The sequence below is a fragment of the Lytechinus pictus genome, chromosome 6 (assembly GCF_037042905.1).
Source record: "Lytechinus pictus isolate F3 Inbred chromosome 6, Lp3.0, whole genome shotgun sequence".
Lineage (NCBI taxonomy): Eukaryota > Metazoa > Echinodermata > Echinoidea > Temnopleuroida > Toxopneustidae > Lytechinus > Lytechinus pictus.
Window position 1 is genome coordinate 10,308,750 of NC_087250.1, and position 14,840 is coordinate 10,323,589.

Consider the following 14,840-nt stretch of genomic DNA (forward strand, 5'->3'; position numbering starts at 1 on the left):
AACCCTAATAAGAGTGGGGGTGATTCAGCCCCCCTCAACATTTTTTTGCTCGCTGACTTTTTACTTTCGAAACTTGCGCAACTTTTGAGATCAAAACTGCGACCCCCGGGTACGTGGTTCCAAAATTACGCAATATTTTGTAAACGCATGCAGACCCGAAATTGCTCAAAAACATGAATTCGTATACAAATCCAATGCAAAGTGTTTTTAGACAAAATTCATAAAATATAAAATCATTTTTCCTTTTACTGTTAAAAATCAATGAATTTCATCTTGTTTACAGTCAAAATAAATGTGATGTTGGAAATTTTTAGGGTATTGATCAACTTCCTATAAAGAGTCTGTGAACCAAAATTTAGCATTTTAGGGGCATCATTTAGTTACTTAGAGCAAACTTTTGTTTTACACATAAATTAGCATTATTGATTAGCAATATGAGATTTTTCGCAAAATTTGATGTTATAGTTTTGTAGGTTATGCCATGGGTAACGCGCTTGCCAATTTTCGTCGCGATCGCACAATCGACAGCCGAGATCATAAGGGGGAGGGCTGAATCAGCACCCCCCACCCCCCGTCTTCTTAGGCGTCATAATAGCCCAGTCTATTTAGGGTTGAAATCAACTGAAAGAGAGGAAACTACACAAATTATTACTACACCAAGCCATCTTCCCATGAATCACCTACACAGAATATTGTGTATTACATGATAAGGCAGTCTGAATATCATCTCTAAGATATGACTGACTGACACAAAATGACAAATAGAAATCTGTCTTGCATTCACGATTTCAATTTCAGACAATACTAAAACCAAGGAAGATTCCTAAACACAGAAGTATTGAAATACTGACTTATACTTTTGCACGTCCATTCAAACGTTGTTTGCATGATTCTATATTCCTGTTGAACTTGGGACATTTGACAGACTTAATACGACAGAGTGATTTACCTCACTTAGTGTGGTTAAACCGAACGACCTTTGACCCTAACTTCCACAATGATGAGATGTACAAAGCAGGTTACTAAGGTCACTTTGCTTACAATGTTCATTAGGTCAAAGGTCAGAGGTCAGATAACAAAACACAGATCGTATCTACAGCAGTAGCAACCCATCTCGACCTCACATTAACTCAGAAAGGAAGAAGTAATAGATTCCTCCACGACAACAGTTGCACATTGAAGCGAGGCGCTAGGTTGGAAACAGGGATATCCTCAGGAAAAGCTTTGATTCTCCTCTCCACACAACGAGCCCCGTTTCATGTCCGTACTAGTCCCAACAAGTACTGATACCGATTCACTTTCCGCTCATGCGCATGGCATTGTACGCCATCATCTCCCCTGACATGGCAAGTGAGCCCCCTATCGCACCCTCCAAGGCCTGCATGCCGTCGGGGCCGATCAAGTTCATCTCCGGGAGCCGCTCCCGCCGCATGATGGTGTCGATGGCTCGGCAGTGGGGCGTTGGGCAGGGTTCCGGAGTGTAGGTGAACATGCGGCCCGTCGGGTAGATGATCCCATCCTGCCGGACTAGCATGATGTTGACCTGGGTCGGACGCTGTATGTACCTCCATTCGCCGCAGAGCGCCGAGATGTCTGGCACCACGCAGAACATGAGGTCGGCATTTCTAGGAGAGGAGAATAAACAGAATACACAACATATGGCTGTCAACCTTAATTGTGAACAAATCTTATTCTTTTTTATTCTGTGAGGACAGTGTGGTCCGTCGGGGCTTCGTTGTCTAGTGATTACGACTCTTGGCTTTCAATCAGACGGACGTGGGTTCGAATCCCAGCCATTGGTTTAATTTCCTTCAGCAAGAAACTGATCCACAGTGTGCTGCACTCAACCCAGGTGAGGTAAATGGGTACCGGTAGGAAGTTATTCCTTAAAAAGCTGTGTGCGCTATGAACGCCTAGCTTAGCCGGGTAATATAGGAGCGCCTTGAGCACCTAACAAGGTGGATATGTGCGCAATATAAATACCCTATATTATTATTATTCCAAGCCATGGCATGTTTTCCTTCAGCAAGAAATTTACCTACATTGTGCTGCACTCAACCCAGGTGAGGTGAATGGGTAGCCGGCAGGATTAATTTAATTTAACTTAAAAGTCGACATAGCTGGCTTTCCATAGCTGTGGTTGATCGGATCAATCGTAACTCTTTGTGAGATGGGACCCAGGCATACGTTTTTTAAAGGAGAATGAAACCCTTGAAACCAGCTGAATCCATATCAAAGAGAAAAATCAAAGAAACATATTGTTGAAAGTTTGAGGAAGATTGAATGAATAATAAGAAAGTTATGAGCATTTGAATATTGAGATCACTAATGCCATGTAGTTCCTCCCATTGGCAATGCGACCAAGATCTGTGATGTCACGCACGTACAACTCCCTCATTACTTTAGTTCTTATTTCACTTATATTCTCACTTTTATAGAGTCTATCACAAGGTGAGGTGTTCTCTTTATGAGAGGACAATTAAGTACAGAGGTTTCACAACATTATATCATTGATGAATCGTTTGTCATGATTAGAATGAGCAAAAAGAGATGTTTTGGGGTATATTTTCAGTGCCCAAAAGGGGAGAGTTGTTCATCTGTGACATCATAGATCTTGGTCGCATTGCCAATGGGAGGATCTCCATAGCATTAGTGATCTCGATATTCAAATGCTCATAACTCTTCTATTGCTAGTCCTATTTTACTCAAACTTTTGTTGATCTTATTCTTTGATTTTTCTGCTTTCACAAAAGCTAACTTGCTCCAAGAGTTTCATTCTCCTTTAAACTACATGTACGGTATCTTTGTCATTATTATAACTAGCCTTGCTTGTGATTGGCTTCTCAGCCTGGTTACCATGGTAATTGCCATCATGGCAAATTTACCACAGTTAGAACTCTTAAAGGAAACCAAAACACAAGAAGAAAAGCAATCTTATTGGAAAGAGTAAAACAAGAGGAACAATTTAAAACCAGTTTCATCAAAATTGGTTATGAATTAGGCAAGTTATGGACGTTTAAGAAGTCCTGTTTGTACTTTCTATGGGGATCCTCAAATTGGCAAACATGCTTCAAAATGGCTGATTTTGTGGACAACCTTCCATTTGATTTGTACACAAATTTTCAGATTATCCCCTTTATTCTACATATTTCACATCATCTCCTCCTGACCTTGATATCTGTGGTGTGAATTATATTTTCCCATGACATATGTTATGCTCAGAATGATCTAATATGCAATTTTAAAGATAAAAGGGAAAATCTGAAAAATTGTGTACAAAACAAATGGAGAGTTTTGGTTTCCTTTAATCAAACTGACCCTTGAATACAGACTGGTTGAAGACAAACTGATTGGAAACAAACTAGTATTAGACCATATTGGATGCGACCAACCATGGCCCAGTCTTACAAAGAGTCACGATTGATCCGATCGACCTCAACTACATTGAAATCAATCCATGTCATAATTTTTTTTCTCCAGGAAATTTTCATAATGTCCTTTATACACAAACAGAAGCACACTGAATTTTCAAGAAAACAATGATTTTACATGCATGAATATCAGGGTTCCCAGCTTTTCAAGAAAAAAAAATCCCTGATATTCATTTAAACAAATTCCCAGTTTCGCATGTTTTCGAAGTTGTTGCAGTGAACCACATGTATTTTCAGTATAAAAACTGTACTGCAGTCAAAGAGGCTACACTAAAAAACCACCATAACCAGTCATTCAATGGATGTTGTTTGGATATGCAACAAAATATAGCAGAGTCTGACTGAATACCATGCTTTTGTCTTTTGGATCGATCAAAATTAGCTGAGTTTTCCCTGACTGGAAAAAAGTAAAATAATTTTCCCTGATTTCCCCGATGGGCTGGGAACCCTGAACATACATCATATCTAGAAAACATTGTAGCTGTTGATGTTGCTGGCTTTCCATATTTGCCGTTGATAGGATTATCAGAACTCTTTGTAAGACAAAACCCACAAGGTAGACAAAGTGGGGTAGACCAAGAGGCAATTTCCCAAAGAACTTACCTATACATCGTTTCTGCTTCGACACATCCGAACCACACCCGTAGATCCGGGGCGAAGTTCTCGCCTCTCAGTTCGAGCATCGCTACATCACCGCCGCCATTAAGCTGAGAATGCAAAAGGAAAGAAACAGGTTGATGACATTTTTGTGGGGGCGTCCCATGCCTTCATAAAAGCTGTGTTCATAATTAATCTATAAAGACTGATTAACATAAAGTATATGTAAAATCAAATCTGTATACATGTTTAAATCTAAACGTAATATACATAGCTTTATAGTGTCCTTACCTGTTTGATCCTCACATTTTACATTGTATATATCTATTCATGTGATTTTTTACCTAATAAATAAATTGAAAAAAATTGAATTGAATTGAAATCTGATACAAATGGTCACAGTGTAACAGGCATTCTAACTGGTCACATGCCTTCATAAAAGCTGTGTTCATATTAATCTAATATAGGCTGAATAATATAAAGTAAGTGTGAAATCAAAGCTAAATACATACACAGAGCTGCCAACCTTGTGCAAGCAAAAAAAGGAATCATTATGGCCAAAAAAAGGAATTTCCAACAAAAAAAAGGAATGTGTTAAAACGAACCTTAAAACCACACACGACAAACATCCAATGCAAAAACTATGTATGCAGTGAACAATTAAAAAAAAATTAATCTCTAGGCCTAGTCTGGGCTAAGTAACGGAGTGTTACAAATTGGACCCTTAGTCTTGGGCCGTTTGATATAATCTACCAACTTTAATTAAGTCAGTAGCAGGGCTTGAATTAAGAATTGAGAGGGGCAAGGCCATTTTTAAATGGGCACTTTCAGCTTAAAGGCAACCGGCAAAGTGGCCTTGGATGCCCAAAAATTTCAAGGGGTATCAAGGCCATTCTAAGGGCATGAAGGCCACTTTTATTCTAGTCAAATGGGCACCTAGGCAAATTTTTCCAAAAATGACAAGTAGGCCTTTCATTTTGTAGTGCAACCTACTCCGGCACTTATCAAAGTGAGGATTTGTCGAGAAAAAATTATTTCAGGGGCACCAAAATCAGTTCTGGTGAACATTTTTAGGGCTCCATTTTTCTGGGGCTTCCTTTCCACTTCTAAAATAATTCATTGTTTTATGTTGAGTTTCCTGACAAAACTACCAAATTGTAGACTAAGAGAAATTAAAAAAAAAGTTGACATCAATTCAGACTTCTCTTCCCAAGTAACATTGTTTTTGCCAAACAGTACCCTTTAAAATTAAAGTGTCATACAATGGAAGTGTACATGTAACATTCCACAAATATAGAAAAAAATTTCATAAATTAATCTAATCTAAAATTCAAATAGATCTATAGATAAGAAGTTGAAATCATTCCACAAAAGTCCCATCGTAAATCACTTCACGATGTGCACAGCTCAGCCTCAATCACACTGCACGCACACTCAATCATCCCCAGCAGTGACAGCACTATAGAGCAGACATCTAGGCCGCCAGAACCGGGGAAGAAATCTTCCCATTCCTGCTAAACTGAATGCTAAAGTGCCGACTTTTTAAATGAATTCCAAAGGCAGGAGGACATCTCTCTAGTATAAATCATGTGAAACTATCAATAAATGTTGAATATCACCCAGAATTATTACTTCAGGGGACAATGAAGAGCTTTCCAGGTCTTCTCAAAGCCGAATTCATCGTATTTGTTTGATACGAGTTGATGAAAATCAACCAGACAGTACCGTTATCCGAAGGGAATTGATATAAATCAATTCAAGAAAATAGCCTCAAAATTTCATTTCTTTATCACTACAATTAATTTTAAAGTATATGAAAAATATATTTTGATGATTCAATCTTTAATATGTATGATGAGTATTTTTGTAAAATTTTGCAAAAGGAATAATAATTTCCCTCAAACCTCAAAATCTCCCTCCATTACAAATGGACTCTTCTCTTACTACATTTGGGGAATTACCCTACCCAATTCATCGTACTCCTCGCTCTGCGCTGCAAGAACAAACGTTGGCTCCACTCACCTGAAGAGTGTTGGCCCGTGCGTAAAGACAATGTATTAGCAGTAACGTTAGATCTAACATTCGGCGGAAATCCGATTTTCGGATTGTTTTTTTGTACATAAAACATCACTTTATAGGAAAGAAATTACATGCAAATTTAAGATAAAATATATAAAATTCAGAAATATCGTACCTTAGACCGCAGTTACTGTTATTTCCTTTCAAATGATGATCAAAACATAATCATCCTCGATCCTTTTGTTTGTCATCGTAAGTTGCCATCTTGGATGACGTCATCATCCTTACAGACGTATTTACCAGTCGCTATACATCGCGATTCGTACCATGCATGCCGCTCGCATATTCAACTAACGTATATGTACGTGCACGCTATCAAATTATTAAAGTGCGTTGGAAAACCGGCCGGCGGGCGACTACGCACGTGCAAGTACCAGGCTCATCTCGGGCTCAACACGCACGTCACATACATACAATTATGTACACACATTATCAAAATTGTCAAAAAACGTAATTTGAAAAGAAAAACCATAATGCCGTAATTTGAATGAAAAAACGTAATGATTACGGCAAAAACGTAATGGTTGGCAGCTCTGCATACAGTTGAGGCCAGAAGTTTACATACACCCAGGAAATTCAAAGAAAGGTTGACACTTGCCAAACATCATAAATTCACTGTATCTTATAAAATATTTGTGCTATCATGACAAATTTGATATCAAACAAATGAGTATGTCATGCCCCTTCATTACATTGCTTTGTCATCAGGAAAAAAAATTAGGTGTCATTTGTGCGAAAAAAATCTTCATATACTACGTTTGATACATCGTGAGACAACTGGTTATTTCTTCTACTCAATCCTTCACCACGATGAACCTCTTCCACAAATATCTTCATATTTTAGACAAATTAAAAATAAAAACTTTACAAAAACAGTTCATATTTGTGCTAGTTACTTCTCAACAAAAAATTTCAGATTACACTTTTTTGTTCAGTGGTGACATATCATGATATAAAATGTAATATACATAGATTTGACACAAATACATGTATTACTTTTTGGCACGAATATTACTTTTTTTTCTTCAAGGAATGTTCCACCTGAAATGTACTTTAATCCTAAAGGGCATCCCAATCATGTGAAAGAGCTTAATAATACACTCTGTCATTTGATACAAATTAGTCAAGTAGTTATATTTCTGCAGATATAGTAAATTTACGATGCTTGGCAGGCGACCAAATTTCATTGAATTCCATGGGTGTATGTAAACTTTTTGCCTCAACTGTATATGTAGATCTAATACCTCACTCACATTACCCTACGGCGGCCGTAAGGTGAGTTGAAAACAGCCATTTTCATTCAAACCACCTACATGTATATGCAGCTTATACAAAAATGTTAAAATGGCTGTTTTCGACTTGGCCTACGGCCGCTGTAGGGGAAATGTGACTAAGGTTTAAGCGTAAATGAACACAACCTAGTGAATGCAGTGCTTACACATAGATCTGTCACAAGGGGTACAGGTGTGACAGGCATCTTAACGGGACCCATGCCTTCATAGAAGCTGTACTCCGCCCTGTCTGTACTGATAATGGTCCACGATGCCCCGTCGTTGATGATCTCCCTTTTGGGGTCCTTCGGCGATGGCGTGGCCTTGGAGAAAATGCAAAAAAGAACAAGTTTATAGATTTATACCATTTTCAGTAACTCCGGATGAAATTTTGCAGATTCGGTGCATTGAAAAAAAATCAACAGTGTAAAAGAAAGGAATACGGCCTTTTCGTTTGGTACACACATTCATCATAATGAACAGTAATTTCTAACTCGTACTTACTTGAATTATATTCCCCCAAAATGAAACCTATTGTGTAATTATGATACATACAGTATAATAATTCGCCATTAATTTGAAGTTTGCGTGCATGATAATGATGAAGCAAAAAAATTGACTTAATTTTCCTGCCTTCAAAATTCGATGCATCGATGTTCGATCAAAATAAAGCTGTCGTACACCGGTTTACAAAATAATCGATACGACTCCGTCCTAATTCAGAGTGCATGTTAATAGCTGAAATCAATGTTTATATATAATGTAACACTCCCTTGGGGTCTGTTACACAAAACTTAGCAATCGATCACAGAACAAACACGCATGACAGACTGCATTGACTACTATGTACAAAAAATTACAAATATCAATCGTAAGATCAGTCACTGTGTTACGTGACCCTGGTCAATACCTGGAACTGTATGATTCTTTCTTGGGAGAGGCAGAGGTACATCTTGTCGGTGTCTTTCATGTAGAAGGCACATTTGTGGAGTTGTGAAACCGGGTCATCGGCGTCCATCAGAGCCATTTGCTTATCAACTTTCCGAATTATCTGGAGAAAGGCAGAAACGATCAAAGAAATGCGAAAAAATTATTGTGTCAACTTTGCGGATTATCTGGAGAAAGGCAGAAACGATCAAAGAAATGCGAAACAATTATTGTGTCAACTTTGCGGATTATCTGGAGAAAGGCAGAAACGATCAAAGAAATGCGAAACAATTATTGTGTCAACTTTGCGGATTATCTGGAGAAAGGCATTAACGATCAAAGAAATGCGAAACAATTATTGTGTCAACTTTGTGGATTATCTGGAGAAAGGCAGAAACGATCAAAGAAATGTGAAACAATTATTGTGTCAACTTTGCGGATTATCTGGAGAAAGGCAGAAACGATCAAAGAAATGCGAAACAATTATTGTGTCAACTTTGCGGATTATCTGGAGAAAGGCAGAAACGATCAAAGAAATGTGAAACAATTATTGTGTCAACTTTGCGGATTATCTGGAGAAAGGCAGAAACGATCAAAGAAATGTGAAACAATTATTGTGTCAACTTTGCGGATTATCTGGAGAAAGGCAGACACGATCAAAGAAATGCGAAATAATTATTATGTCAACTTTGCGGATTATCTGGAGAAAGGCAGAAACGATCAAAGAAATGTAAAACAATCAATCGGTTTATTTCCAATTCGTCTAATGCCGATTCGTCCCATTGCCAACTCATCTACTATCATTTGGTCTACCATCAGTTCGTTCACTATCCACATGGTCTAATTGCAAATTCGTCCACTCACCATTTCGTATAATAACCAGTTGGTCCAATAGCCATTTAGTCCTTTTACCATTTGGCCTAATTGGACTAAGTGTTAATTGTGCAAAATGAATGAAAATAAAATAGATATTAGACCAACTGGTTATGAGACGAAATGGTCTTAGATGAAGTCGTGATTAGACAAAGTGATGATTGGACCAAATGGTTGTTAGACGAAATGTTGATGGACGGAATGGCATTAGACTAAATGAAAGTAGACCATGTGGTGAGTGGACAAGTTGGCAGTAGAAGTATTGACAATTTACCACACAATCATTGTAGTGATGGCGATTGGCCTAACTTTTATCATGTTTTGTCTATTTTTTTCTTCTTTTTTTTCTAGGTAGAGATAGAGGTTGAGGCAGAGATGACGAGCTAAACTCTTATACGCAACATTTATGCAACAGTGTTTCTTAGCGATTCATACTATTGGTTCCATGATATTTGCTCCAGCGACAATTGCTCCGCGCTAAATTCCACACATGAAACGAAAAACCAGCTTGAGACCTGGGCCCGTCTTTACAAAGAGTTACAATTGATCCAATCAACCACAACTATGGAAAGCCAGCAACGTCAACATCTTAAATACATGTTTGTTCAAAATATTTTCTAGATGTGATGTATAATCATACATTCATGGTTTTCTTAAAAGAGCAGCATACTTCTCTTTGTTTTTAAAGGACATTGTGTAAATTTCCTAAAGAAAAAATTATGACATTGATGGACTTCCATATACTTGAGGTTGATCGGATCAATCGTAACTCTTTGTAAGGCAGGGCCCAGGTTTTAACACTATACCCTACCCTAAACCTAACATAAAACCCTATTGCAACCCTAACCCTACATCTCAAGACGAAATCAAGCCTGGAGCAATTGTCACAGGAGCAAATGTTGTGTCACCATACAATTACCCGGCTTTAGCACGGCTACTTTCATGGGGGGCTCGAGCGAGCATTCAAGGATTCCTAGCAGGTACCCATTTGCTACACCCGTGTCACAGAGAAGCACATGTAGATAGATAAACATCTTCCAAGTGCTGCAGGGAGATTTGAACACCAGACCCTGTGGTTCAAAGTCCGGAGACTCTTATGTGAGGCTCCCACTGCCGATCAACTCGGTTAATTCCGATTAAGATATATATATTTTTCATATTCATTTATAAATTTCTGCCGTTTGGATATAATCACCCATCTCAAGCACTAGTGAATATTCACTAGTGCCTGCGATGGCTGAAATTGTATCTTCTATGGCTAAAAAATTAAGTTTAAAAAGCCTGAATTCATGTTTTAGTCCAATACCTCAGTCACCATTTCCTCTACTGCCGCCGTACAGCAAGTCGAAAAAAAAAAATTTATCTAATTTTATTCAAACCACCCATATGTAAAGAAATGTAAAACGGCTGCTTTCGTCTCGCCGTACGGCCGCCTTAGGGGAAATGTGACTGAGATATAACAAGTGGCATCCCTTATCATAATTACATTGAGAAAAAATGTTATAAGATAACTTACCAATCTTGGTAACGCCATACCAGTTATTGTATCGACTAGTTTGATGGTAGAGCCATAATGGATATAGCCTTCCCGAACGGTAAACTCCTCACTCTCCGATTCATCATCGTCCACTACAAGAGATACATGTAAGTATTATTTTTTTTTAATAAACTAATTATTTGAAGTATTGTGCTTTACTGGGAAACGGCCCAAAGCAAATTAAAGGTAACAAACCAAATTCGTTTGCGTTTGGTCCCAAGAATTAATTCTGACCATTTTTTTTTTTTTTAATCAAACATCATCATCGTCCACTACAAGAGATAAGAATTATTTTTACAAATAAACTAATAATTTGAAGTATTGTGCTTTACTGGGAAATGGCCCAAAGCAATTTAAAGGTAACAAACCAAGTTCTTCTGGTCCCGAGATTTAATTCGGATTTTTTTTCTTTTTAGATCGAACATGCCATCTTATTTACTACATGTAGGGGCAAGTCAGTAAAGTCTTGACAGGATTCATCTTTCCTAGCATGCCTTTAAATTTGATTATGTCGTCGAGAGCAGACTGCAAATGCAAGTAAGAATACAATCAGAGAAGCTTAGGTATTTGTTCCTATTTTATCCTGACAACAGTATTTACAATTCGGTGGATTCACAAAACGGTGCGCCATCTATCGGTTGCAGCGGACAGGCTGAAATTCGCTATGGCTAATGGGAAAAGGTCGGCACCTCTTGCACACGCTGGTAATAAAGTGCATGCACGAGATTATTCAGGGCTTGCCGACGCGGTTTGACCGGATATGCTGTTTACTAGGGTCCAGGAGGTGGGAGAGAAATTTGCCCTCATATTTGTGAAATTTAGGCCGTTTTTGGTGAATTACTGCCTTACGAGCTTCTTTTTGAAGCATTACAGTACACTAGCACTGTGCGCTGCCTGTGATGTTGACCATGATGTTAGACAATCAGCCTCTTCGCTGTAACCGATGGATGGCACACCGTTTTGTGAATCCACCTAATTGGGGGCAAGCACCATAAAAAAAAGAAAGATCGTAAATGATCACCATTTCATACTTACAGAGATGAATAGTGAAGGCTCCCCACTGTTGAGAGCTTGCCTTGAAGTTATTGTTCTCTACGTGTAGATACCTGGTGCTCACGGTCTGCGATCTCAATCGATTGAAGAGGGCCACTGTCGACCCAGACTGAATACATACTGAAATTTGAAAATAAAAAGTATGATTATCTACTAAAGGCAACTTGAAGGACAACAGCTGCAACCTCAATCGATTGAAGAGAGCCACTGTCGACCCAGACTGAATACATATTGAAATTTGAAAAAAAAAGTGTGATATTATACTAAGGCAACTTTGACCCTTAACAGGTCGGGCTTTTTGGGTGTTAGCTGACCGCCGATTGGCATGATAATAGTGTGGGATGTAATCTACAAGGCTATTTTATTCATGAGTCCACTTTTCAGATGGTGGACTCATGAATAAAATAGCGTATATTCAACCATGGTAACAGGCGTCAATTTGGCGCACTGTGACAAAGGCGCGCATCAGTATTGGACACTTTTTTAGTACACACAGTAAATCATACGTAATTTATATAGGAAATCTGCATTAACCATGGGTTCAACCGATGGTTTCAAAAACCACCTTCATGAATCCGGGCCAATATGTCTGAGAAAGGCAGACAGACAGAGAACACAGAAAAAAAAAACTACAACAAAGGTTATACTTACAGTCAGCATTTTTCAGCGATTGCTTTTTCTTGGAAGGTTTCGAAATGACCTTGATCCTCTTGCTGTTGAACATGCCGATATCCTCCCCGTTTCCGTAAAACATCTTCACGCTCAGAAAGAAATGCTTTCTCTTGTCCGAGTCGGAAATGTATAACGTCTTGGCGGCACAGTAATCCTGTAATAATCACGATTAAAGATTACATATTCAAGATTAAAGTTTATTGGAGGAAACACATGTTCACAATAGAATAGCCCACCCCCCAAAAAAAATGATATTAATAAAAATAATTATCTATCCTCCCTGTTTCCGTAAAACATCTTCACACGAAGAAAGAAATCTTTTCTTGTCCGAGTCTAAAATGTATAACGTCTAATCCGTAATAATAAAGATTCAAGATTAAAGTTTTTAGACCATTGGAGAAAACACATGTTTACAATACAATAGCCCCCCCCCCAAAAAAAAAAAAAATAATAATAATAATACAACAAGTGGAACGCCTCTGGCAGTCTCGCCTGCATTATGCAATTTAATATAGCAGCAGTGCTAACTTTGAAAACTACTATAAAATAATCATTCACAAAAACATCATTCATATAATGACATAATACCACGTTCATTGACCATAAATGACATTTGAACGGAGACTTAAGACTGTCAACTACACCCATGTCCACATTTCATTCACTCTATCCATAAACTTTCAAAGTTATGATGGCACTTCAACAATTACCCCAACATGGCCTAAGTTTATTGACCTTAACTGACCTTTGACTTGGTTTTGTGACCTGAAACTCACAGGGGATGTTCAGTGATGCTTGATTACTCTTATATCCCAAGTTTTATTAACTAGATCCATAAACTTCAGAGTTAGGATGGTAATTCAACAAATACCCCCAACACGGCCAAAGTTCATTGACCTTAAATGACCATTGACCATGGTCATGTGACCTGAAACTCGCACAGGATATTCAGTGGTACTTGATTAACCTAATGTCCAAGTTTCATGAACTAAATCCATAAATTTTCAAAGTTATGATGGTAATTCAACAAATACCCCCAACTTGGCCAAAGTTCATTGACCCTAAATGACCATTGACCTTGGTCATGTGACCTGAAACTCAGGCAGGATGCTCACTAATACTTGATTAACCTTATGTCCAAGTTTCATGGACTAGATCCATAAATTTTCAAAGTTATGATAGTAATTCAACAAATACCCCCAACTTGGCCAAAGTTCATTGACCCTAAATGACCATTGACCTTGGTCATGTGACCTGAAACTCAGGCAGGATGTTCACTAATACTTGATTAACCTTATGTCCAAGTTTCATGGACTAGATCCATAAATTTTCAAAGTTATGATAGTAATTCAACAAATACCCCCAACTTGACCAAAGTTCATTGACCCTAAATGACATTTGACCTTGGTCACGTGACCTGAAACTCGAGCAGGATGTTCACTTATACTTGATTAACCTTATGCCCAAGTTTCATGAACTAGGTCCATATACTTTCTAAGTTATGATGTCATTTCAAAAACTTAACCTTCGGTTAAGATTTTGAAAATAATTTTCCCAACATGGTCTAAGTTCATTGACCCTAAATGACCTTTGACCTTGGTCATGTGACCTGAAACTCAGGCAGGATGTTCAGTAATACTTGATTAACCTTATGTCCAAGTTTCATGAACTAGGTCCATATACTTTCTAAGTTATGATGTCATTTCAAAAACTTAACCTTAGGTTAAGATTTGATGTTGACGCCGCCGCCGCCGCCGTCGGAAAAGCGGCGCCTATAGTCTCGCTCTGCTATGCAGGCGAGACAAAAATTATCTATCCTCCCTATTTCTGTAAAGCATCTTTACACGAAGAAAGAAATGTTTTCTCTTGCCCGAGTCTGAAATGTATCAAGTTTTAACGGCACAGTAATCCTGTATAACAGTGATAAAGATTCAAGAGTTATTAAAACCGTTGCAGAAAAGACTCTCTGATGTCCCGGCCTTCGAAACACAAGGCATTTTCACGTTTCCGTACCAAAAAGGTTAGCAATTAATCATATGCTTGATTTTCAGGATTGATTGTACATTGTAGTCAATGCACAATCAATTGGAGAAAAACGTTCAAAGATCATTGCTATGCCTTGTGTTACGGGCCCCAGATGAGACTGAGGAGGAAGCATTAGCGTCTGAGACTCGAGACGAAACACTCACTAATTCCAATCAAGGCACTGACTTTACTACCATCCCCCTCCTTTACTTTCCCTCACATCCCTTTTGTCCCTTCCTTGTTCTTTTAATCCCCCCCCCCTCCTTATCCCCTCTAAACAATTAACCTTTTCTTCTAATTTTGAGTTGCAGCATATGTATCTTGATCACTGTTACCGATTCCAATAATGTAACAGATGTGACCAGAGTTTCCCAA

General features: G+C 38.3%; 1 protein-coding gene across 1 annotated transcript in view; it reads right to left on the reverse strand.

Moving 5' to 3' along the window:
* Nucleotides 1-357: 357 nt before the first annotated feature.
* The window catches only part of LOC129263827 (recombining binding protein suppressor of hairless-like), a 30,150-nt gene continuing 15,667 nt past the window's right edge, over nt 358-14,840 (reverse strand). Inside the window, exons 6-12 of the mRNA XM_064100881.1 lie at nt 12,420-12,594; nt 11,751-11,888; nt 10,695-10,807; nt 8,289-8,429; nt 7,546-7,701; nt 4,035-4,138; nt 358-1,625 (exon numbers count right to left, since the gene is read on the reverse strand). Of these exons, the coding sequence (XP_063956951.1) occupies nt 1,295-1,625; nt 4,035-4,138; nt 7,546-7,701; nt 8,289-8,429; nt 10,695-10,807; nt 11,751-11,888; nt 12,420-12,594 (1,158 nt within the window). The 3' untranslated portion in view covers nt 358-1,294. The remainder of the gene's footprint in view (nt 1,626-4,034; nt 4,139-7,545; nt 7,702-8,288; nt 8,430-10,694; nt 10,808-11,750; nt 11,889-12,419; nt 12,595-14,840) is intronic.